Here is a 27,563-nt window from a genome sequence, read left to right on the forward strand (position 1 = left end):
CTTTCAAAAAGTTTCTTCTTCAGATCGATCTGAAGAAAAAACTTTTTGAAAGCGCTTATCGTCTGAGAGGAACCAGTTTATTTCATTTTATTTTATTTTGTTATAAAAGTTTGATTTTAATCTTTGTTTCATATGAAGCCTAGGTGGTAGAGTTCTTGCTTTTCCTTGTTGCTGCTTCACTTGCAAGCTCTACCTTTGGTAGCGAGAGAATTCTACTTGTTGTTAATTATAGACTAGGTAGTTCCTCTAGGAGCATCCATCAATTTGGGCCAACTGCTCCTACATGGAGAAGTAAACTTCATTTTCTCTGAAAATGTACATTGTCTTGTATATATGTTGTAAGTTAAAAAGAGATGGACAGTTCTCAAAACCTTTTAGTTTTTATTTAAGTGTTTTCATTGAAGCAGAAAGTCTTGAAAATGTGACATAGTTTCATATGATGATGAGAAAAAAAGCAACCATATAAGAGGTCAGCATGACAAGCATTAATGTACACATGTAAGCTAAAAGTTGGAAATATACCTTCAGAAGAACTTTTATATAATAGTTCAGAGTTATAACTTTAAAAGTTAAGGATAAAAATAGCAATGTTGCAGGATGTGCACTTGATTAGAAATGAGCATATGAATTTGACAAAGAAAAAATTGGAGGGTGGGCATTATGCAGAATATTGGTGACAAAGGAAAAGGTGAGTAATTGTTTGCTAGAGAGACTGCAGGAGTGATAGAAGAAGAAAAAAACAATTATGGTAGATTTGTAGTAGTACGCACTTACTAGCAGGGGAAAATAATTCTACTGACATGTATTTATATTCCATCTAAATGTGCTATTATGGAGCTTAAGAGAACTTTGGTATAACTAATAAAAGCCATCAGTGTGTCATTATTTGTGGGTGGGGACTAGAACCTGATTTGCAATAATAAGAATATTTGGTATGGAAGATGTAAATTCAGTAGTAGAAACAGACAAAATTTGCATATTATTCCCTAAGGGGGTAATAACTGGGCTAGAGTGAATACAATTTATATTTCACGGGAGCATGTGAATTTAATTGAAAACTTTAACATACATCCAATAACTATTTCAGAATGTGCCCCAGTAAAAATGATATAAATATACAGGATAAAAAAGTAAAAGTGAGACAGTGGGATTTTTGTACTGATCTTTCCTTTTTCCTGTCCAACCACTTGCTTACCAGCTCATTCGGTCTAGATGATGTGCAAAAGGCATTTTTTTTCTTATTTCTTATACTTTGTCTGTATTGACTGTTGAATTGCTGGATTACTGCAACAAAGACATTAAGCTTCACATCAGACATCCCAGAATTCCCAAGGATTACTGTTCTCCAAATCATTCCACTGACCATTCACTGTTCCAGTAAGGCTGGAACTCCCACTTGATGAACAGCACACACAGCGGTGGTTGCTTTTTTGACCCTTCAATTTACAGAACTAAAATGACTGTGCTCCAAATCATCCTGCTGACCATTCACTGCCTCCAATATGGCTGGAACTCCCACTTGATCCACAGCAGTGGTTACTTTACTAACCCTTTAATTTACAGAACTAATATCACTGTGCTGCAAACCATCCTGCTGACCATTCACTGCCCCCAGTAAGGCTAGAACTCCCATATGATCAACAGCACACACGGCAGCGGTTGCTTTATTGACCCCTTCATTTACAGAACTACGTATGCTTTAGTAATTTCACTATAACTACTGTATAACCGGCTGTGAGGCTACCTGTACATCACCTTGTTGACTTTCTGCTATACCTGCCCTCACTGTTCTACTTAGCTGTTGTTCTATACTTACTTATCCTCTACTTTCAATAGCTCCCTTTTGCTGCTTAATTCCCTCCATCTACCTTACACACCTCTCTGTTTACAGATATTACCCACTTCCCCTTATTGCTTTTACTTGGTTTACTTTCCTTCAGAATACTGAAGTGAGGCTGTGTTCTTTTTTAACTATCTGCTTGCCTCCTTCTGTTCACTTTTCCTACTTTCTTGCCACTTTTAGATTGTTTCTGCAGACATTCTCAGACATCCAGGTGCAACGCTGGTCTGTTTGCCCTTGCTGCGCTTAGTCTCATTCCGCTCCCCTATGCTGCCCCCATCCCCACCCATCCCCCAATATCAATTTCCTTTATCCTTTGCCAAGCTCTATCTAACCCTTCCCTTCATCTAATTATAAAAAAATATTCAGTCTAATTCCTCCTATCATCTCTACACACAAATCACACTTCAACAACACTCCTAACTCCTCCCACTTCTTTCCACCCAACCTATTCACCTCTTCATTCCTCCCCTCAGAGTCCACTCAACCTTTTCCTCCTCCCTTCTTTCTACCATCTCTTCTACTGCCTTGCTCTAAAACTAAGCCTTCTAATTTACCAACTAAATATCTCTTGCCAACCTACTTGCAAGGCCATTACATTGATAACTCTATACTCTCTAGAATTCTTAAACAATTTAACCTCCCCTCCCCATAATGTCTAACACGTCACATAGTATTCTCTTCACTCTCTCCCTAACCCTCTATCTCTTATTGCAACTAACTTCTAGTCAAACAACTCAAATAGCCTACAAACCCACCTCAACTACAGCCACTCTTGCATAAACCCTTCATAGTTTTTCAGATATAGCTCCTAGCCTATATGCTACAAACTTAGTTTTACAAACCAAAATAAAAATTCTCCCCTCACAACAACAGCAATGTTGCTTTAGATTCCCACTACAAAAATAGAAGGAATCAACAACCTGTAACTCTCCTGGTCTGCCCCAACTTAACTCAGTACTGTGATGTACATCCAAGCCCTGGTCCCTCCCCTACCACACACAATTCCTCCAATTCTGTAAAAACCCTAAATTTCACAATCCTAAACATTCAAATTGTAAGAAGCAAAATTGCATTGCTACGTAGCTGGGTATTTCAAAATAAGCCTGGTTTCAGTGCTGTTACAGAGACTTGGCTCAAACCTAACATCAAAGACACAGAATTCCTTTCCCCTGGCTATACCTGCCTTAGATCAGATAGACTAAATAAAAAGGGTGGAGGCGTTGCTTTACTATACCCACATTCTTTCACTGTAGTGCATTCACCAAACCACTCCCACAGTTCTCTTCAGCAGAATTACTAGTAGCCTCTATAAAACTAAACAACTGTAAGAGCCTCTGCATTGTGGTCTTATACATTTCCTCAGGCAGTAATATTCCTATATTAAAAGATATCCTATATTAAAAGATATCCTAGCCTGGAGATGTAGTAACATCAACAATGAAACAGTTATCCTAGAGAAAGTCAGTATCAACTGGCTCGATATCTCCCATCAGCATCTCGCTACCAACATTAGCCTGTATAAATATACACAACTCAACACTAACATATCTGGACCCAGCAATAATAACAAAAAAGGCTCAGTCCTGGACTGGAGCTTGGTTTCTGACCCTAATAAAATCTCCTCGTCAGGCACCTTATCAAGCAGTATTAGTGACCACTCACCTGCTTATGTCATACACAAAATCACCTTATCACTAAGTAACCGTCAGTATAAGCAAACAAGGGACTTATCCCACTTTTGCCCTACCAGCCTGAACACAGTCCTACAAAGTATTAACTGAGAAACTTCAAAAACTCTCCCCATCGATGAATTCTTTGGTTCAACTTTTCTTAGAATCTTAAGTAGCTTAGCCCAAGTCCATCAAAAGAGAGTTAAAAGTAACCATGCCATCTGGCTTACCAAACCCTCAAAGCAGATTATGACCATCAGGGGCAAGGCTTAGAAATCATGGCAAAAAAAATAAAAACCTGGCAACCTCATTGTATACACATAGCTACACAACCAAGCTAAATGCCTAGTCATTAGAAACAAAAAGAGTACTACCAAACTCTTCAAAACCAACACAATCAAAATCCAAAGAAATTTTGGAGTGCAATCAATTCCCTACTTTAACCAGGCTCAAAGAACGATCCCTGTCCTAATCCATATAATACTCCGACTGAGACTGCATCACTCTTTAACTCATATTGTATTGACACCATAGATAAGCTAACTACCACATTCCCAGAAACTGACCTCAGCACAACACAACCAACATTACTACACTCTTTAAACACCTCTCAACCTAGCTTTTCCCTCTCACCCATACCAACTTCCACAATAAAAAAAAACTTCTACATAAGCACAAACCTTGTACTAATGCACATGATGACAAACTTACCTGCTGAATTCCTACAGATATCTGCAAGCGCCATTGCCTACCTCATTAGCATACTTCTTAACAGAACAATTCAGGAGTCCCAGGTACCACAACTTTGGAAAAAGGCTTATATTCTCCCTCTACACAAAGGTGACAAAAACTGTCACATCTTCAATTCCAACCCATTGGTTTTCTGTCTCCCATCTCCAAAATTTTAGAAAAAATCTATCCGTACTCAGCTTGTAAACCACCTAGTTCAGGACCAAACCCTCTGTGTCATTCAGACCTGGGCACAGTACTACCACTGCTCTCATTTCCTTCATGGACACAGTAAATCGGGCCTGGGACACTGGCAGTATTGTCACTTAGCTCTTTCTTGATCTCTCTAAAGCCTTTGATATGATATCCCATTCACTTCTTCTCACTAAACTCTCCAACTTAGGCATTTCACCCTCTACACTAACCTGGTTTTCTAGCTATCTCTCCAATAGGCAACAATCTACCAAATGGCAACATTTTTTTGCAGTTTTCTTAACACAACTACAGGCGTTCCCCCAAGGATCCATACTGGGCCTTTTGTTGTTTAGCATATTCATCAACAACTGTCATACCTGTCTTACTCAAAGCACCATCATCCAGTATGCAGATGATGCTACTATCATCTGCACCACCATATCCATAGCCGAACTTCAAATACTTATGCAAATTGCCTTCATATCCACCAAAACTTGGATGTCCATCAATTACCTTGCTCTAAACCCCATTAAAACCAAACTCCTATTATTCACCCCTAAAAAACTACCCTCCGCAACAAGAATGGTTTAACTATCCAAGCCAAAAATAACACCATTATCATTCCAAGTACTAAACTGTTGTGTTATAATAGATGAAAACCTTACATTTGACCTCCACATTCACAGCAACATCAAAAAAACTCATCAAAAATTAGGCATGCTCTATGCGCATAGCTATTTCCTTAGCCATAAAGCAAAACTGTCACTTGCCACATTCTTCCTACTACCATCTCTTTTATATGGTGCCCCTATCCTTACCAACATCCAGTCCTCTCTTAAATCCAAACTCAACACGTGCTACAACAAAATTGCTAAATTTATAACAAGTGCTAAATTCTCAGACTACCACTACTCATCATTACAACAGCTTAGCTGCTAGGCTCAAACTCTCACACTGTCTTACATATTTACAATTAACTGCTGCACATAGACTTATATACAGACCTTCAGATTGCCTTTCTGTTTCATCAGAACTCACTTTGTACCATCCTAACAGAGCTGTCAGATATGAAAACAAACTACAGCTCAAAGTTGTAAAGCCAAACCTTCCACCTGGACAAATGCTCCACTCTTTTACTGTTTCTAAACTATGGAACTTCTTTCCATCGTTAGTCAGAACCACCAGTAATCCTGTTCCCTTTAAAAAGTCCCTTAAACAACATATTTCTTCTCTCTGTTTCTGCACATGTATCATCGACAAGTATCCTGAACACAGGAGTACCACAGGGGTCACAGGCAATCAAAACCACCAGTAATCCTGTTTTCTTTAAAAAGTTCCTCACACAACATCTTTCTTCGCTCTGTCGCTGCACATGCATCATCAGCAAGTATCATCCTGAACACAGGAGTACCACAGGGGTGTGTCTTAAGCCCTTTACTTTTCACTGTGCTGATACATGACTGCATGGCCACACATGAGATGAATAGTCATCAGATTCATTGATGATAGTGCTGTTATAGGCCTGGTCAAAGACGGAGAGGAGGAGGCCTACAGCAAAGAGATTGATCAACTACTGGTCTAGTGATGAAAGGGATGACAGTGGAAAGGGTCAAGAGTATAAAGTTATTGGGTGTTAATATCACGGAGAACATATCCTCCTCAGTCCATGTATCCAGCACAGTCAAAAAAGCTCAGCAACGCTTGCACTTTCTATGGAAACTTAGGAAGGGAAAATTACCAAGCTCTATACTTCAGACCTTTTATAAAGGCACCAATTAAAGTGTCCTGACCAACAGCATTGCAGTCTGGTATGGGAGCTGTAATAATCAGGATCGGAAGGCTATCAAAAGAATTGTAAGGTCGGAAGAAAAATCGTTGACACCTCCCTTACATCTCTGGAGGATCTACACAAATGTCGGTGCATAGACAGGGCCAAAAAGATTTCCAGCGATCCAGTGCATCCTGCCAATGGTTTGTACACTCACCTGCCCTCAAGAAGGAGGTACAGAAGCCTGTGTTGTAAGATCACAAGACTAAAAAACAGTTTCTTTTCGCTCTCCATTAGACTGTTGAACTCTTGGGAAAAATGAACCATGACGTGTGTTACATAACTAGCCTATCTAGGGGCTTATTTTATGTATGTGCAATACTAAGGTAGCTCACCTACACACTGAAGGACTGTAAAGTGCAATGTGCAAACTGTGCAATAATTCAGTCTATTCATAGATATGCTGCTATTGCTTCAATTTTACTTTGACAATATTACCTTCATATTGTTCCTTGTCTCCTGTTCTGGGATTGGTGTGGGTCACTGCTGTCCTACTTTACTTACAAATTGCTACTTATTAAAATTCTGCTATGATAGTTTATTCATTTTTCTCTGTCTACATGTGCAACTTTTTCCTGCATTGAGAATGAAGCATTGTAATTTCGTTCAGCTACACTTCTGTGTAGTTCTGAGCAACAGTAAAGTTTTCTTTGACTTTGACATATGCTAAATCAACACTCTCTAAAACCTGACTCCCCCATCATAACTCCATAGCCAATCTCATCTCAACTAACCACTTGTACTTCCTTCTGAATCTATCAATTTTCTCATAAAAAACTTCACACTTCAATAAATTAATATTTCATTTTTAAGGAACTTACTACTGCAAAAAACACTGCATAATAACCATATTGGCTACATGAAATACTGCATAATGGTCATATTTGCGATTTCTGTACTAGTTTGACTGCAACCCACCTTGTAAGTTGTATAATACCATAAATGTAAATAGTGTGCCTAGCTCAGACTAATCTTGATATAACACTGTATACCCTTCACTGTTTGTTAATATTATAAACATAAAAATGTGTTGTTTGCTTAGCTTAAACTACTGATTCCATTGCACTGTATTGTTTTTGTTAATATGTTGTTGTTCATATTGTGATTGTTGCTTAACCTTTGTGGAGCTTTTCTCCCAGGGCTTCTACTGAAAATGAGCTTATCTTGGCCCAGTGGACCTTCCCGGTAAACAAATGCAAATAAATCTATTAAAAAGAGGGTAATTTAATGAATGGGTAGTGGACGTTATTTGAGAGTTATTAGGGAAGATATAAATATCTTCAGAAGGGAGTGAGGGGACAAAATGAAAACAGAATTTAAAAACATGGTAGAAATAATAGAGAAAGAAATTTGAGAAGAAAGTGGTAGGAATTATTATGAGGAGAAAAAGATGAATTTCACTAAAGAAAAGTAGCAACAGCAGTATGCTAAAAGGAAAATAAAGGAATATTTGAATAATATGCATACGTTTACAAAGGTTATTGTTAAACAACTGTTTTTAACAACAACTGAGCACAAAAAATTTTTTAACACATAGACTTAGGCAACAGAAAGTAAGAAGGGTTGTCACAAAATTTAGAGAGTCTACAGCAAGAAAAATTACTACAGATACTATACAGATATCAGAGATGTTTTGGAAATGTTATGAACATTTGTAATGTGGAAACAAAAAAAAAGCCAAAGTGAGAATATTTATAGTAGACTTAATTATGTCAAGGTTAGAGAAAGATAAGGCTTAACAGTTAAACAGCTCTGGCAGGAACACATGAGGTAAAAGTGGTGATATATAATTGATCAACAGCAAAGTCTCCAGGAACAGACTGTGTTCCTGTGGAAGTTGGGAGAAAAGAAAGTGATAAAGATCTATAAGGTTTTTGTTTAACAGTATTTAAAAAAGGGATCTTCCAGCGTTTTCGAAGAAAGTTGGTACACAAAGAGGGTAAAGACTCTTCAGATCTTGCTTTATATAGACTAATTTCAGTGTTAAACAGTGATTTTTAAAGAGTGTATGTCTGTAGTAGCTAAGGGAATGGCAAAGGTGTTGCCAAAATTAATAGATATGGATCAATGTTATTTTCTGGAGGAGAAGCAAATATTTGACAATATTATTAGAACAAAGATGATCCAGAGGAAAGTGGAATGTAAGAAAATGATTTAGTTGCTTTTGAATCTTGATGCAGCCAAAACATTCAGAAGAGTCATCTGGGATTTTGTGAGTAGGATAATGGCAGCATTTGCATTCCCTGATAGAATAATATGATTAATTAGGAGGGTGTATGAAGAGTTGGAGAGAGGAATTAAGGTGGCGGGTTCCAGTCCGACAAATTTTTTGAGCAGAAGAACGGAGCAAGGATGTTGTCATTCCCCCCTGTTGTTTGCTTTATATTCAGAGTCATTGGCAAAGAAAATAAAGGACTAACAAATTGAAGAATATAAATGCCATGGCAATGAAAAAAATGTGCTTTATTTGCAATTGATATTATTTTATACCCATTAAATCCAAAAAAGGACATTTCTTTGTTATGGAACATCTTGAGACGGTTTTAAATCTTTTCAGGTTATAAAATTAATGAAGATAAAACAAAAGCTGTAGCAGTAAACTATATATCCCATTGAATTTGTTTAGCAGTACCTACATTTATGGGAACATCATAAAATTAGGTATTTAGGTTTATAGATTAAAAAGAATTAAGTTATGGCAACTAAGAATATGTGGGAAGAGACTAACAAGAAAATGCAAAAAACTGAGAAACTGGAAGCTGTTGATTGTAGATGTTTATAATAAATACAACAGTCAAAATGTTTTTAGTTCCTTTAGTTTTATGTACAGATCAGGCATATGTTAATTAACTACAGGAGAGGTTGTGGACAATATTCAAGAGTTGAAGGAATTTATTTGGGAGGGGAAGAGGGAGAGAGTTAAATGGGATAAGTTGATTGTAACCATAGAACAATGTGGTTTAGGGATACCTGATGTGAAGGGAAGTTAAGGTGAATCTATATATATGTGTGTGTGTAAAAGAGAGAGAGATTCAGTATGTGTACTGAATATTTTTTTGCAAATGGAATTCTTAGTTAAATAGACCCCTCTTCCTGGACAAGTAGGCTCGAGTAACTAATATTTCTTAGCCGTCCAGCTAGGAAAGTTTACTATGTGTTTTTTCCATCCAGTTTGATGAAGGCTATGCTGCTTACTCAAGGAGTACATTTATGACTATCCATTCAGTTGTTGTGTTCCTAAACTGCATTGATTGATATTGAGAGGAGCTTTTTACAGATGTTGAAGTTTTTGTGTCAAGAACCTGTGCATACAAAGTGGCTTGTTTGTTGCAGTGAAGGCTGTGGTCTTTGTAGTGAGCGTTTTAAGTATAACCAGTATTTCTGAGGTGGAGGAAGTCTCTTAAGGCAGGATCTTTCTTAGCCTGGAAAGCAAGCCAGTGATGAAATTTATAGGGGCCAGTGAGAGACAGAGGAAAGCAAGAAGCTTTTTAGTCTGTTTGGATAACTAAGTGAACTTAGTCCTTTGACCTTTTTTATCAGAAATGGTTGTAGTCTTTCTTTCGGCAGGGTGTTTTGCTGAGGCACATGCCAAAAGGGGTGTTGCACTCAATAGTGGCTCTTATAAAGGAAGAATACAGGGGTGTTATGATCTCCTTGTCCCTGGATGAGATACCCTTACTAATGGGGTGGGCCTTGTAAAAAGCTTTCCATACAATGGAGGCAACATGGTGGTCAAAAGTCAGGTTTCTATCAACCAGGGTGCCTAAGCACCCCATGACTGATTGGATGCTTACAACATTGTTATTAATGTGATAATTTGTGGGGGCATCACTCTCCCCACAGGAGATGATGATGCATTTTTTGGCATTAATCTTGATGCCATGTTTCTGTTACTTGTCATTTGTTTGGATGAGACCCTCTTGTAGCTTATTCAGAATTGTTTTATTAAGTCAGTAATGTGAATTCTTTATTGCAGATATGTTGGCTTATTTTTGTGGATTATAGTATTATAGGACTGCTAATGTTGACATTTTACGTAGTTGGTCAGCTGGAGTGGATTGCTCTGTCTGTTTATTTGTAAAAAAAATATATATATATATATATATATATATATATATATATATAAACGAAGATGTTAGAGTTAACTGTTAGATTAGAGGATTACAATTAAAATGAGAATTAGAATTTTTAAGGCAAATATTAGGCATTTGTTACATTTATTCATTATTCAAATGCACCTACAGTACAGCCAGGAGGTTGACTTTGGTCACCTGCTGCAGCGAAAGAGCTAACTATATGATATATTTTATTTGCGGCCCAAAGACAATTTCTGTTCACTCAATGTGGCCCGGGCAAGCCAAAAGATTGGGCACCCCTGATCTAGATATAGTAAGTTTGTATTAATTAAGGACTGTCAGAAAAACATTACTGCAAAATGGAAATCAAAATGTAAACCAACTCTAACTGAAGTAGTGAATATTGTAAAGGAGTTAAAAGAACTGGAGGTGGTATCCTTAGAAAAGGGAATGCACAAATTACATGGAAGTAAATAAAAGTGTGGGAATAATATATGCAGAATAATGTTTAGGAGGAGGACTGAGGTTTAAGGAAAGACAGAAATTGGGCAATTTAAATAATACACTAGTGAATAATCATTGTTCAGAATGGAACATGTATGTATACTGCATGAAAATGTTGCTATGGTTAGTTTTCACTTCTATTAAAATATGTGTACCTATTTCATTTTAAAGCAGGATTTAATAAAGATGTTTAAAACGTAATAAGGCTGCTTAGTCAACAAGACTGGGTCATTTCTCAATGTCTTCCTCAACTTTAGAGTAACCTTCTGTTTTCTTGAAGCAATGCCAGTCATTATCCAGTAGCTTAAGTACCACTGCCAGACATCTGCAGTCAAACTTCTTCAGATCCACCAGACTGTAAGCCTTGTATTGTTTTATGAGAACTGAGTTAGAGTATCTGTTGCCTAAGATATATTTGGGTTGATTTACTTTTATTGTTTAATGTGGCTGCTACGTATGCTGAACTTACTAACAATTTAAGAAGTATGGACAAAAGGTTATATGTATGAAGTTTCTATATCAGTAGTTTACAAACAGGCTTTTATATTTAAACCCATGTTTAAGTCTGAAAATTTTTAACCATGGTGATTTGTAAAAATGGAATGTGAATTCATATAATTTACATTAAAATCACACTGCTGACACTACATTTTTTATATTAATTTTGCCAGGGTAGAATTTAAATGAAAGTTCAGTGTACAGATAGTTAATATATTATCTCTTTTATCATAATATTTCAACATTCTGTTTTGTAGAACATTGCTTCATCAGTTGCAGAGGCTGCAAGTCATGGTGGCTGGAAGAGTCTCCAGATCTTATAAAGTAGCCAGCACACAAACTAGCACTTGCATTATGGTATGTAACATCTCTTATCAGATAGATGAAATGACTCAAGGCAGGTGTTAAACCTAAACATTTTTTATTGTAGTGTTGACATGATTTGTAATATGTAGAAGTTGTACGTTTTAATGTCAATGATACTAAACTAAATTGTATAACTGACAAAGGATAGGCATGGAAGCCATCTCTGTAACAGTGAGACACCTAAAACAGACAACATGCACTAGGCACTATAACAGTGAACTGGAAGCCAGGGAATCCAGAGAAGTCCAAATGAGTAAATCCAACTTTAAAACATAAACAAATAAACGCCAACTGTTAAGAGGCTAAGTGCTTTTGTCTATTAAATGCTAGACATCTTTAGCACCATATTAACAAAAAAAAAAGAAATGATGTTATTTCCTTTTTTTTATGTTACTCTAATATCCTTTTCTCTTACTCCAGTAGGCTTTCGCACTAGTTTCACATTATATAACTTTCTACCCAGCTTTGTTTGTACCTTTTTCCTATTGCTGCCTTCTTTCTGTTAGTCCATATAGGCACACTTCCTTGTATTTTTTCCTCTCCCTAATTAGTTTCCATTACTGTTACACCATCTTTCCTACCCACTCTTGCTCCCAAATGATTTGAAACATCGCCCTCCTTTCTTTGTATCCATTTATCATTGTCTTCTCCCTTTCTTCATTAACATTATAGACTGTAGTTCCAGAAGTGTATTTTTCTCATTTGGTGATCCCAAAGTAGCAGCACTCTTTATGCCATGCTACAGTTTCCACTTACCTTTCCCCGCTTCTGCCATTCTTCTTCCTTCTCCAACTTCTCTTTATACTTTCCACTGATCTTTACACAATGTTTTCATTTTCCTACTGGAAACATGTTACAGCTCAAGCCAGTCTGTAAAACCATGTAAACTGTTGTTAAGTCTTTTACTGTTATTTCAAGAAGTAATGGTGGGCTTCCAGTTTTCAGTACTGAATTGGATCCATAGTATTATCCTGAAAACTGTTCAACTTTTGTTACATGATCTGTTAGAGGTGAAGGAAGCAAAACCAAGTATGTGATTCAAAATATATACCTAAGGCTCAGCTGGGTATGATTATTGTCATCTGCTGCATCCTAGGCATTTTTGTGCAGTATACACTTAATTTGTCATTTGGCTTACCTGTGTAAAAAACATTGTGTTTTTGTGGTGGTACACAGATTAAGACATGGTCTTATAATGTTAAGAGGTATTCTCTTCCACTTGTTAGAATAACACATGGTGTTAGTGACGCAGGTGAACTCTGCTTCAGTAGTTGATGAACCAGACAGTTAAGGTGGGAGTAAGTAGCCAGCACTAACTTTCCTCTCCATGGGTGATCATGGTGGTCCTTTTGTCAGCACATAGGCAGCACAATGGGCCAAGGCCAAGCACCCACCAAGCAATTTGTTCATGTGATGTTGCCAGGGACAGTACTTAAACAAGAGAGGCATATGGATCAGTTGCCATTACTGTGAGAGCCCCACTTTATTCATCTAAGATAATGAAGAAAAACACTTTTACAGAAGATGATGGTGGCAGTGGAGGTGGCCTTTGTAATTTCTTAGTCTGGGGTCAGTTAAGTGCTATCTTACTGTCCAGTGGCTCAATATGGGAAGGTTAATGTTCACAATATGAGTCAGTGAACACAGATACTGTTTTCCTTCATTCTTATTGTCGTCTCATGGAAGAAGTGGTTATATCAGCTTTTTGGACTTGTTTTCACCATCGTAATATTGTGGAATTATTTATCTAATATTCATAACATTACTGTTTGTGGTTGAGGGGCTCATGTGTTTTGGTTTTAATTCCAAATGATATTATGCTTTGACTTTATTTTTTATATCTGTCCAAAAATATTTTTCCTGTCATGATGCATTTTCTGTGCTAAGGTTTGTCATTAATATTAAGCGACTGTGGTTAAGGATTGTAGATTTTCCTTTTTTGGGATTAGTTGCTGTACACCTGATATCTAATGTATACAACTTGGGCCAGTGAACATAGGTATTATTTCCCTTATTCTCACTGTGAGGTTGATTTGGTGACATTAGCTTTGAGTATTAATCTCTGCCTGTGGCTGAGTGGTTCTTTTTTGGACAAATTTCAAGAAACATATACATCATGTTTTGGTAAGCCTGTTTATAAGGGCTATCCTATTCCTTAATTGTCCAAGACCAATTTTGGTCCAATATTTCACGAGATTGAACCTTGGTATGTTCACTCTTTAGTCTGATTTTTCAGTCTGTTTTTTTTCTGTGTATCAGTATCATTATATGTTATATAATATCTAGTATATATAGTGTTGCACAGGGTCGCTGAATTTCTTATTGTTAGGTTATTAAGTATACACCACATCGGGATATTATATATCCCTTATACTTTGATTTTCTCTTGGTTTACATATATGGTGACCTTCAATTTGGGGGATTTATACACTTGCTAGCCTGGTTTATATAGACCAAAATATATTGGTCTTTATACATTACATTTTATTATACTGGTTTTTTGACCATATCTGTTTTTCTTAGTTTTTTAGAGCCAGGTTGTCATTATATTGGCCCATTGGTTAGTTATTTTCCTGTCTCAGCATCATCCTCTGCCATATTGCCTTAGCCACATTCTTGTTCAAACCAATTCTTGCTTGTGCACAAATTATTCTATGAATGTATAATAGGGGCGCAGCCTTAACCTATGAAAAATTCTTTTTTAGGTCTTTTATTCAATAGTTTTGAGCTGTGATTGTCCCTTTAATATTCTTATTAAAATTATTTTAGCTAACGTAGTTACACACTGTTATTGTCAGCATTTTGAATCATGGATCTTTCCAGTTTGGTTACAGGATTATCTGCTGATAGGAAGGACCTTAGAGCTTTTGGCTTGGGTTCTCTTTTACAGGAAAACACCAGTACTATGGATCAATCGGATTCAGAATCAATTTGTGCACTAGCATTCAAACAGTTACATAAACACCTTAGATCACTTAGATCAAATATATGGCATTCTAAATTGTTTAAGGCTTATTTGGCCAAGGGGATTACCCCTAGAGGTTTGAGAATACGTATCCAACCCCATGTTGGGGTTGCTGACCAGGAACTAACTGACCAATGGTCCTCAATACAACAACAGGCTACTATGTCCTTTGTGAATGCTTTATCCAAGTTCTATGATCGTGTTATTGACAAAGAAATAGATACGGTCACCAAACTAGTAGGTGATGTAAAACCCTTTGAAGGTGAAACCTTCTTTAATAAACAACTCAACAAGGTAGCGACAGACCTCAACATTTTAGAGGAACAACTACGCACTAGAAAAATCAAAAAATTCCAAAGAGATCAGGGTGATTACCAGAGTGCTAATCCTTTTTTAAATTATACCAAACATGTTAGATTTACATCTAATTCTACAAGGACTCCCAAAAGAAAAAGACCTCGCTCTATCCTTAGGAAATCGAGCCCAGTTTCTGGCTCTTCAACTGAGGATATTTCATCATGTACTGATAATGAACTACAGTCAGTACCAGGCTCACTGTCCCCCTAAAGGACACCGGGGCCAATCCCAATAGGCCCAGATACCAGCGTGGGGGGAGGAAACACAGGAAGTATAAACAGTATACAAAGTCTGTTGAAAATGGTCATGCAGAAATAAATGCTAATGCAAATATTAATGTTTTAAATTTGTCTGACTTTGTTTTATCACCTATCCATCTGTCAGTATTGAATAAAGGACTTTCTTTTGTACCTGGTTTCATGGTTTCTGAGGATATATTGGCTCAGGATGTGGCATCATTTTGTAGAAATCTTAATCTTAAATTGTTTTTGGTGACACTGAAAACTATAGTGGAGATAGATTTGTATATCACAAATCTTTCTACCCACCTATGCATCCATTGGTACATCAGTTTCAAAATAGTATTTTCAAAGATCTTCATTTTTCTAGATCTGGTGTACGTTTTAAATCCAGTAATATTTCTTTGGCTGAAAAAGAAGCTATTTTGGAACTGCAGAATAATAAAAATATTATTATTTCTGCTGATAAAGGTGGGGCTGTAGTTATCCTAAACTGGTGTGATTATGACAAAGAGGCTAACAGACAACTGTCGGATCAGAGATATTACTCTCCAATGGCCATCAATCCAACTTTTAGGTTTAAAAAACAAATCGAGGAGTTCTTGTTTTGGGCCAGGGATGAAGCTATTATTACTAATGATATTTTACAACAGCTTATGGTTCAGGATGCAGCAACCCAATATATTTATTTTTTACCCAAAGTCCACAAGAACCCCATCAATCCGCCTGGTAGACATATTGTTTCAGGGAGAGGGCATATTACGGAACCTCTGTCATTATTTCTCACTAAACATCTGAAGCCCTTACTTAGTCTGATACGGTCACGACTACATGATACCACCAAGTTTTTACAAATGATCTCAGATAGCCAGTTGGAGCCAGATTGGTTGATGTGTACTCTTGATGTCAGTTCTTTATATACCAATATTCCACATCAGGCGGGTTTGGAGTCTTTGGCCTATTGGCTGGATGTGGCGGGCCTATACCAAACGAATTTCAATTCTTTTTTGATTAATTTAGCTAAATTTGTTCTCACAAGTAACGTCTTCTTTTATCAGAATAATTGTTATTGGCAAATGAAAGGCACCGCTATGGGGGCTTCGTTTGCCCCTATATATGCGGATCTATTTATGGCCTTTGTTGAAAAACATGTCATCTATGATTGCCACAACAATTTATTCTTGAAATATATTGAGATCTGGAAACGTTACTTGGACGATGTTTGGATGATGTGGAAAGGTGATGTACAGGGCTTACATGATTTTATATCTTATTTGAATAACATTTGGGGCCTACAATTCACTGTTCATTATGATATGAACACAATCACTTTTCTTGATGTTCTAATTACTAGATTATCTGGCCATACTTTAGGTACAGAAGTATTTAGGAAGCATCCTGAGTATAACACCATCCTTCATGCATCGAGTTTTCACCCGCCACATGTTGCACGCAATATCCCCAAATCACAATTTATTCGGATGAAGCGAATATGTTCTCATGATTCTTCGTTTCAACTACAGCGGAAGGATCTTATTGACAGATTCAGATCCAGGGGATATCGCATAGGTCATGTATTAATAGCCAGCAATCTGGTAAATTCCTTAGATAGGCAACATCTATTGACTTACAAGGACCAAACTAGTACCAACACTGCACCCCTTAGGTTTACCACTACCTATGCTAGGAATACTGACCAGTTAATACAGATTATACACAGGCATTGGAATATATTGCAGTGTGACCATGAATTAGCAAATATGTTACCTGACAGATGTCTATTTTCATTTCATAAAGGGAGAAACCTTGGTTCCTGTTTTAATCATTACAAACATGGTGCTATGGATCAACAACCACAATATTTGCAGACTACATTGACAGGTGATCCATTGACAGGTTGCTTTCCATGTGACCATTCCACCAATTGTGATAAAGTGAACAAATCTAAACAGTTTTCTAGCAGAAATTGTTCATTGGTTTATGATTTAGATTTTTTCGCTAACTATAGTAGTGACTGGGTGGTGTATTTAGCCACATGTCAGTGTGGCTCATTTTATGTTGGTCAAACCTCTCGTCCATTCAGAATCAGAATTTCTGAGCACATCAGTAATATTAAAAACAAGAAGGCTAATAATGCACTTTATAAACATTATGTGGTCCATAAAACTGTCAAGTTTTCATTTATGATTATTGACAAAATACAGGGCAATAGATCTAATAAGACAGGGTGGCATTCTATTTTAAATACCAAAGAGAAAAAATGGATTGTGAAACTGGGTGGATTATTTCCACCTGGTTTGAATTAATATTTTTAGACTCAACCAATGAGATTTCAGATGGGTATACTTAAGGCTCAACAATTGATGTTTTTTCTTTACACTGATGAAGGCTGTGATTTGATCTGGCCGAAACCGGTCTGATTCTTTTGTTGTTTTTTTATGGTTTATTACCGATAAATTTGTTTCAGGTCACTGTATGCTGGCTCTCCTCTTTTTTGCTTCAACAGTTTCTGTTTTGAGCCGTGCATTTGCCTACCGAGCAGGAGTTCCCGTTTTGCAGTTATCTTACTGTCAGCCATCAACTCATACAGGAATTGCCTGGGGATGAAGGGGTGGGGGTCTCAGGCTGGCTAATGATCAGAATAGCCTGGTAGAGAAGAGCACTTTGTGAAAACAAAATACACGAAACAACAGGTAAACATTTTAAACTTCTGCTGGGTCACTAATTGGTTAGAAGGCTACAATTTAAACACGTGATTGTCAATTAAATATTGGGGTTGTGTTTATATTGTCAAATAAAGTGCAGGAGCAGACTTTCTCATGAATAAGCAGATATGAAGGTGTCCTGTCACTGAAAAAATAAAAAAGAAAGGGAATTTTTAAGTACAGTTGCAAACTTCAGCTATTTATCTTTAAGAAAGAATGTAGCTTCTTCCAGGTATTATGAGGAATGTAAGCAAAAGAGAAACATAATCAAAATAGTAGATGAAAGAAACTGGAAGTAAATAGGGCAGGATAAAGTAACATTTTACACTGGACAAAGAAAAAAGAAAAAAAGAAAGCAGAAATACTGTAATGTGATCAAAATGCATTTTAAGGGAATTGATTTGTAACCAGAATTGCAGAATAGCAGATATGATGGGCATTTGTTCCCTTTGGTTTTGCAGTGCCAATTTGTCTGGATTCTGTGTACAGGGAAGAATTTGTATTGCTAATGCTTGGTCTGTTATGTGCGCACACACAGACACAAACACACACACACACATTCTTTGAACGTTTTACTCATAAGTATTGTTACAAGTAGCAAAATTATGGCACAGTCAGTGAGATTCTGTACCCTGGGTTGCATAACATATAGAGTAGAATCTCCTTCTCGTGTGAACACTGGTGAATGAATCAAGGCTGCCGGAGTTAATTTTTGAATATAGATGCTTGAGTTGGTGATTAGGCCCCATCAGGAGCACAGTTAAATATTTCTGACTTCTGCATCTCTGGATATCAGTATTGCAAATGATCACCAGGAAGAAGTACAGACAAAAAATCTGGAATAATCTTCCCTAGATAGCACCAAGTTGTAACAGTAACTTGTTGAGATGGCTTTGTATAAAGAAGTTCATGAGAGATTAAAAGTGGGAGAAAAAAAACATGTATCTAAATTTTCCCATACATCCTTGATGCATATGATCTCAAGAATCACTTGCTCTCTCTGTGTACCAGTAAGAATAACTTTCCGAATTGCAGGAGGAGGCAATTCTGCATACAGTTTGGGTGCTGACAAGTATATTAACAGGCATCAAAGACTGAAGCTGTACTAATTTTATAAACTTTAATCATACCCTGACTTAGAAATGGGGTCCATTCCTGTTGTGGAGTTAGAAACCTAAAAAAAAGTTGGAGAAATTAAAAAGATGGAGAGAGAAAGAAAAATGATTACCCAAGACTGCTGTGCATTGTTCTGGAGACTTTGTCCTTTCCCAGTATTGTGTGATTATTGTTTTAGTATGTACAAGCTCATGGACTGTGGAGGGGGGCTTGCTCTCCATATTGGATATGCAGGAGGCTTGCCAACCTGCAAAGTAACACTTATGCTTAAATGTTCCATTACTCAGTATGCAACAGTTGACTTTTTTGAACTTTCTAGAGCAAAGACATTAGACGCGAGTGATCAGGAGTCGAGCTTTGATAAGCAGAAGCATGCAGCTATGGTATCACAGTATCCCATCACACAGGCATCATATCAAACTTTGACTGAGAATTATACAAATATTGTGAAGCAGCATAACCCATATTGCTTTGATATACTTTGATGCAATATAGTCTTGCCTGCACGGCAAGGCACTAAATCAAGTAGTATACATGATATAAATTGCCCACACAAGCAGCTTAAAGGGCTATGTTTGGTATTCCTAACAAACTGCACAAATACACAGTGCATGCATCTATAAGGAAACAGACATATTTACACACATACACACACACTGCACATAACTACTTAATCTGTTGTCCGAGTAGAGAAAGATCAGTGGAATGTTGCTGTTGTGGCCCACTTAGCTCTGCTTAACTTCTCCCAGATTAAGAGATTCCAGTAGATAATAGAGGGTATACAAGGCTAATAGCTGCATATGTTTGTGCTGTACTTTTTTACCTGAATCTTGCTTAGTGTAGCTTTCTGTTAATTATTAGACTATGCAAGATTGCATGTTTGAGGGCAACAGGGTGCACACGGATGTGATTTGTTTAGGTCTTGCCCACACACTGCTGAATTTTATGGATATTGAAATTTCTGTCTTTACAGAAATGCAGGCCACTGCACAACAAACCAGTGACACTGTCTGAATATTTTTTCTCTTGCATGTTACTGAAGGTCATCTTATGTATCCTTGTATAGTATGCAAGTGTTCATGATTACAGCCTCATTATTTTATATAACTCAGTAAGCCTTGAGATTAGAAATGATGTAGATGTATATCTTAGGACATTTGAATGTGTTACTACAGTGTGTGAATGGCCTTGGGAATGGTGCACCATTTGTTTGGCCCTTAGTTTAACAGACAAAGACCTTGTTAATTATAGTAATCTACCCATTAAATGTGCTGGATAATGTCTTCAGGCAGTGTCACAGTAGTGAATAAGTATATTTCACAAAATCATGCCAGGTGTCTGAGTTGGTACCCACCGCAATGTTTTCATGATGATAAAATACTACTTAACCAAGTGATTGAGCCCTATTAAAGCAACTAAGGAGGGAATATCAGGAGATTTATACTGTGAGCATTTTTTTTCCATTATTTCTAGTTGTTCTCTAAACACGACTCAAGGAAGAAAAGCCAAAATAGAGGGAGAACCTGTACATTTATGGGGTCATAGATTCAATCTAGGGCATTTGATCTAGTAGACCATTAACAGCCAAGCCAGTACAAGTTTTGTTTTATATTTATCTCTGTCAGGGCCATAGTGGACAGCCTAATAGAGAACTTATGGGCCCTCATATACTAAGATTTATTTTATGGAGCATTAAAGAGATACTTTTTTTGACATTTAGTGGGAAGTTATTTCATAGGTAGGGGTTCCTTTGGGGTGAGGTATATCCAAACAACTGTCTCTTTCAAGACTTCATTGTACATTTAGGTCCTTGGAGTTGTGGTGGTGATGCTACCAGTTTTGGGGCATGTAATAGGTCAAATAGCATAGGGTCTTTTTTAGCTGTAAAGCTCATGCAGGAGACTGTATGAGATGGAGAAAAGTGAAAGGCCTTTCCGTCACTCAGGGTAGTTTAAGAAGGTCACACCCATGATTTTCTTTATTAGGCACTGTTGGGTGTTGATGTCTGCGATATTCTTGGATAAGTATATGCTAACGAAGCCATTATATTTTGTTAAGGATTTGATTAGGGAGGAGTAGAGAGGGATAGTAATTTTCTTGGATCCGGAGGATATACATTTAGTAATTAGTTGGGGTAGATCCAAGATATGATGGTTAAACAAGGGCTTGTTGTCCAAGAATGTGCCTAGGTCTCCAATAACAGTATCAACACTGAGGGGTTATTATCAGATTAGTCATAGCATTAATATTCTTGTTTTTTTTCTTAGAGCCTTGAGTTTTTGTTTATTACAGAGTTTGTTGATAGTAGTATTCCACCATGTGGGATTGCTTTTGAATTGGTCATCATAGATTCATAAATTGTTACTAGGGGGCCTTGCCAAGTTTTCCTGAAAGAATAATGATGTCCATTATCAAAACAGGACATTTGGAGCCAGGTATATATGTAAGCTGTCTCTCTCCTTAAGGGACATGGGTGCCTGTCCCAGTGTAAATTTCCTATTTCCCACTCACTGGTCTAGGTTGCACTTAAACTAGGTAATAGACAAACTCATCTTCACATGGATGGGAAACCTGTTCCATGTACTTCACATATGTCCATTATACTTTTGTAGGAAGTTTGGTGAGAGTAGAAGCCAGTTGTATAAGCATATGCTTTAGCCTCCAGATCCCATTTGGAGGAATTACTCTTATTTCATTAGGCCCACCAAAAGTGCTAGGAGACTAGCCTCTGGATACAGTTCATTAGTGATTGTAGTCCTCTGTTGGGTTCTCATGAAAAATGAGATAGCCTTTTGGTCTGCTCTGTTGTGGTGGTGGGGACTTCAGGTATGTAGCAGCTAGGTGTTGTATTGATGAGGAAGAGGCCAAGGAGACTGCAGCCCCAGGTAGAAGAAGGCACTATCTGCTTTAGGCAATTGACGCTAATAAAGTTGAGGAAATGATGTACATGTGATGTGCTTCGTGTTTCACTGTTGCAGTCATTACATTTGGGTAATTCTGCAGGCAGATTTCCCTCAGCCGAACTGAATTCCAAAGTCTTGGGTCGGTTGCTATTGCCCCTTCCCTGACGTCAGGTCGTCAGGAGTATAAAAGATGCAGCCGACGCCATTTTCTTCAGTCTTTCTTGCCGCATGGTGCCCGAAGCAGAAGCAGTTCGCAAGTGCCGATGTTCATCGTGTTACACTGCTGCAGTCATCACACTTGGGTTATCTGCCATCAGGCATGAGTTCCAAAGTCTTTGTCCGACGTAGGTTGCGGTCGCGTGTTCCCTGACGTCAAGTGCGACAGGGGTATAAAAGAGGCAGCCAACGCCATTTTCTTCAGTCTTTCTTGCTGTGCGGTGCCCAAAGCAGAAGCAGTTCGCAAGTGCCGGTCGGCCTACTCCTGAGATTTTCAAATCGAATTTCAGACCGAAGTCTTCATTAAAGCTAAGTACCCCGTTGGGGAATCCTTTCTTGCCTCAGACCGATGTCAGAAAAAGTGAATACTTGCATTTCTTGTGGGAAGCAAATACCTCATAAGGATTTTAATTCTTATTGTATTCCTTGCCTAGGCCCAGACCACGATGTCACTGGTTGTCGGTTTTCTGCTAGGTTTAACAAACAAACTATTAAACGTCGGTTTGATTTCGCCCGACATTATTTTGGTAGAAAATTTAACTATACCATGCCGTCAGAGCAACCAACGACCGGGATGCATAAAAAACACAGAGATATAAGGACAGGCAGCTGAGACCCAAACCAGACATCTCTGCTAGGCCAGTCGCCGGTTCTCCGGTTTTCAGTGAGGCGCCAACGCAGCCCCTGACGACCTCTGATTTAGAACCCCCAGGCTGCATCCAACTCCCAAGTGGAGATTGCTGGGCCTCCAGAGCCTTTATCTTTAGGCCCTTCCGACTCCATGGCTGAGGGTGATTCCGGTGTGGTTGAAAGGCCTGCAGTTGCTGAAGGTGTCTTCAGACCGACTGCACTTACTATAAAATCCTATGCAAAGCTGAAAACTCCTTTAAAAGTAAAGAAGCCTGTACAGCAGTCTCCAGTACAAGGCCCCATGCCTAAGAAACAGATGCTTAAGATGGCTGAAGACTTAATTACCCTAATCAGGGGTTCCCATCTCCCTCCTGACAGAAGGCCTAGACAGGAGGAAGACTACGCTTCGTCTGACCAGGTTTCCATTTCCTCTGATTCTTCTGAGGAACAGGAATATTCTTTTCCCCCTTATGAAGACTCTGATGCTGAGGAGTCTATTCCTTCAGCATCTCCCCCTGAAGACTTGTCCTTTGAGGAAACTTTACATAACATGAGGGAACATTTCCACTGGGAAGGCCAGGATTACTCTGATTCCAAGAAAAGGCTCCGAGAGTTCCTTTTACTACCCCACACAGACCCGTTGCTATTCCACCTGTTTTAGACATTGTGGATGATGTTTATTCAGAATCTAGCCTTAACCCAGATTCATTATCTCCTGCACCAGTCAAACCAGACAGATACTACAGAGTCCCTGACTCCACAAATTCCTATATAAAATCCCTGTTGCTGACCCAGAAACCATTTCCCAGGGACCCAAAGGGGTTAAGGCCTCTATTGCTAAAAATCCTGTGCCCTCTGAAAGGGATTCTAGGGCACTAGACAGATGGGGAAAGAAAGTATATACCTCAGCTACTCTAGCTATGAGGGCTGTAAATTGCCAATTTCACATGCTGAAATATCAACAATAGTTGTCTCAATTAAAACAAAAAATGATCACACATATAGAGCAGCCTGATTACAAGGAAATGCAAGATTTGTTGCATGCAGCAGAACAAGTGGGAAAACATACTTTGCAATGTGGATTTGATTCATTGGAAGCTTCTTGTAGAGCAGCAGTAACAGGGTCTGTAATTCGTAGGCATGCTTGGTTAAAAGAGCAAACTTTACCTGATCTTGTTAAAGCAAAGTTATTGGTTGCACCTTTACAGCAGGATGTTTTATTTGGCATGAAAGCAGAACAGGTTTTAAAGAAAATGGAGGATAAAGCAAAATCTATGCAGACGGTCAAGGATTTTTTACAGGTTCAACCCCCTCGTTTCAGCAGAAATTGGCCAACCAAAATCTGGTCCTTTCCAACTTCTGACAGACCACAGAGGGGTAACTAGACACCCAAGGGGCAGAGGTCAGCCACAAAGCTCTTACAAGCCTCAACAATGAGGGGCCACAACACAGAAAGGAGGAGAAGACGGGTCTCAAACTTTCAAAAGACAATCACAATGACTTACCCCTCAGACTGCCAAACAAATCCCTCTTGGCAGCTCCCTTGGGAGGAAAACTTGCACTTTTTGCAGGCAATTGGCACATCATCACAAAAGACAAATGGGTCCTAAATATTGTATCTCAAGGATACAGGTTCCACTTTCACACTTTACCAATGATAAAAGGAATGCCAAACCTGCCACCACATCAATGGGCAGAGGCTCAAAGACAAATTACAGCACTCATGGACATGAGAGCCATTCAACAATGATTTTACTGAAGACTCTTTCTGGTTCCCTGAAAGGACAAAGCCTGGAGACGCATTCCGGACCTCTCAATTCTAAACACATACCTGGAAGTACCCAAAGTCAAGATGTTCACACTACAGCAACTTCTTCCCATGCAGGGCAAGAAGGCTTGGCTAGTAACATTAGACCTCAAGGAGGCATACCTGCATGTAATTATCAGACAAAATTGCTGAAGATACCTCAGATTTATAGCAGGTTCAACTCATTACCAATTCTCTGCACTGCCCTTTGGCTTATCTACTGCGCCCAGAGTATTCACAAAATGCCTGGCACCAGTAATTGCATACTGCAGACAAAGAGGAATTCAAATATATCCATACCCGGACAACTGCCTTATTCAGGCAGAAAGCAAGGACACTCTCTTAAAACATCTGGCATTTGTAAAAAACCTACTAAGTTGCCTAGGGTTCACAGTAAATGAAAGAAGTCAAAACTAGTGCCCTCACAAGACATAATATTCCTGGGTGCCAGCTTAAATACAACGGCCCAGATGGCTTATCTCACGCCAAACAAGCAAGGACACCTGACTCAATACTTCAAAATGATGGCAACAAAGATCCAACTCCCTGCAAGAAAAATTCTGCAGGCCTTGGAATTCATGGCATCTTGCATGCTACTAATACCATATGCCAAACTGCATATGAGGAAATTACAATGGTACCTGAAAAGCGTATGGACTCAACACAGCCACAGCTTGGAAACAATAATACCACTCATTCCCTGCCTTCAACAGGAATTTCTATGGTGGGGGCTCAGGCATGTCACTTCAACAAGGGTCAGCCTTTCACCTTACCCACAGCCAGACAATCAATTACAACAGATGCATCGGATTACGCCTGAGGAGCACGCATGGCAGGACAAGTGTATTCGGGGCAAATGGTCTGCAGATCAAATGCATCTCCACATCAATCAAAAAGAGATGCAAGCTGTACAAAATGCCCTAACAGCTTTCAAGGACCTACTACATCCAGGACAAATTCTAATAAAGACGGACAACACCACAGTGATGTGGTACATAAACAAACAAGGGGGCACACATTCCTACCCCCTATGCAGGCAAACAATGACCTTGCGGAACACAGCACTGACCTACCAAGTTCAACTACAAGCACAATTCCTGCCAGGAAAGAAAAATACATTGGCAGACGAACTAAGCAGAAGTCATGGATCCTTACGAGTGGAAACTAGATCTACAAGTATTCACAATGATAACTCAAAAATGGGGGAGCCCAGACATAGATCTGTTTGCCTCCCCACAAAACTACCAACTATGGAAATTTTGCACAAGGACATGCCACACACTAGCTTGGAAAGTGGACGCTCTCTCATTTAGCTGGAAAACATTGACAGTGTATGCCTTTCCACCACTGCCTCTTCTGACAAAGGTGCTCCTGAAAGCCAGATTAGAGAGGCCACAAATGATACTCATTGTTCCAGACTGGCCACGCCAACACTGGTGTCCATTATTAAGGAACATGGATCAAGGCCCTCCATGGATTTTACCTCAAATTCCTCACCTGCTGACTCAGCAAAACAATCAGATTCTACACAGCCAGCTCAAGACTTTAAATCTGGCTGCATGGCAGATTACCTAAACAACCAGTCAACACCTCTCTCTAAAGCTGTTATGGATGTCATTCTGGAAGCCAGGAGATCCAGCACCAGGAAAACCTACTCAGACAAATGGAAAAGATTTTGCGCCTGAAACCAGGCTAAAGGCCAAAATCCTCTAGTCCCAAATATTCCTCAGATTCTGCAATATTTAACTGAGATGTTGCACAAAGGCCTTTTCTTTTCATCTGTTAAGATCCACGCTTCAGCTATTTCAGCTCATTACCACACAGATCCTCCTATATTTTCACATCCATTACTAAGACAATACCTCAGAGGGGCTAAGAACATAAGACCGCCCCGGAGAGCACCAACACCAACTTGGGACCTCAATTTTGTTTTGAAAAAACTTACACTACCGCCCTTCGAACCAGCTTTTTCAGCTGATTTACAGTTTTTATCCTGGAAAACTGCCCTGCTGCTAGCAATAACTTCAGCACGAAGAGTCTCAGAGCTACAGGCCCTAATGGCAGTGGAGCCTTTCATCATTTTTCATCACGACAGAGTCTCTTTACAAACCAACCCTTCCTTTATGCCAAAGGTGGTATCCAGTGTGGCTCTAAACCAAACCATTCATTTACCCACCTTTTATCCGAACCCCCAGAATAAAGGGGAAAGGCTCCTACACTCTTTGGACATTCACAGGCAATTACGTTTCTGCTTGGATAAAACTAAGGCTTTCAGAAAATCTGACCAACTCTTTGTATCCTATGCTGCAGGATCACAGGGAAAGGCTATCTCAAAACACACCATTTCAAAATGGATAGGACATTGTATCCGTTTCTGCTACACCCACCATGGGAAACCTGTACCTGGTAACATTAGGCCCCATTCCACCAGGGCTACAGCAACATCAACAGCCTTCCTCAGAGGGGTACCAACCAAGGATATTTTGGAGGCTGCAACTTGGAGTTCAGTGCACACCTTCACCAAGCACTACCGCTTACCTCTATTCTCAAAAAACAGATCTGGCTTTGCCACTGCAGTTCTGCAGGGCCTACTAGCTTCTCCAAACCCTGTTTAGTACCAACCACCCAACCTTAGCTTTGGGATTCAACCCAAGTGTGATGACTGCAGCAGTGTAACACGATGAACATAGTACAGTTTTGTACCTACCATAAATGTAGATGTTTGAGTGTTCACACTGCTGCAGTCCAGGTTACCCTCCCACCATCCCCTCTTCTTACCTGGGTTTTATCTATACCTCCCTTTTTTATACAATCTATGTGATGCATTTCCATATGGTGTATTTGCTTACAGCTGTAGCTATTGTTTACTACTCATGTATTTTACTTAGGATTATGTATTGCTTTCTTATTTGGGGA

The 27,563-nt window shown here is 38.7% G+C and overlaps 1 protein-coding gene across 1 annotated transcript in view; it reads left to right on the top strand.

Moving 5' to 3' along the window:
- Positions 1-27,563, top strand: part of CREB3L2 (cAMP responsive element binding protein 3 like 2) — a 2,450,910-nt gene that overhangs the window by 1,494,123 nt on the left and 929,224 nt on the right. The window contains exon 8 of the mRNA XM_044087227.1: positions 11,601-11,700. Within this exon, the coding sequence (XP_043943162.1) occupies positions 11,601-11,700 (100 nt within the window). The remainder of the gene's footprint in view (positions 1-11,600; positions 11,701-27,563) is intronic.

The sequence above is a fragment of the Protopterus annectens genome, chromosome 11.part0 (assembly GCF_019279795.1).
Source record: "Protopterus annectens isolate FY-2018-M chromosome 11.part0, PAN1.0, whole genome shotgun sequence".
NCBI lineage: Eukaryota > Metazoa > Chordata > Ceratodontiformes > Protopteridae > Protopterus > Protopterus annectens.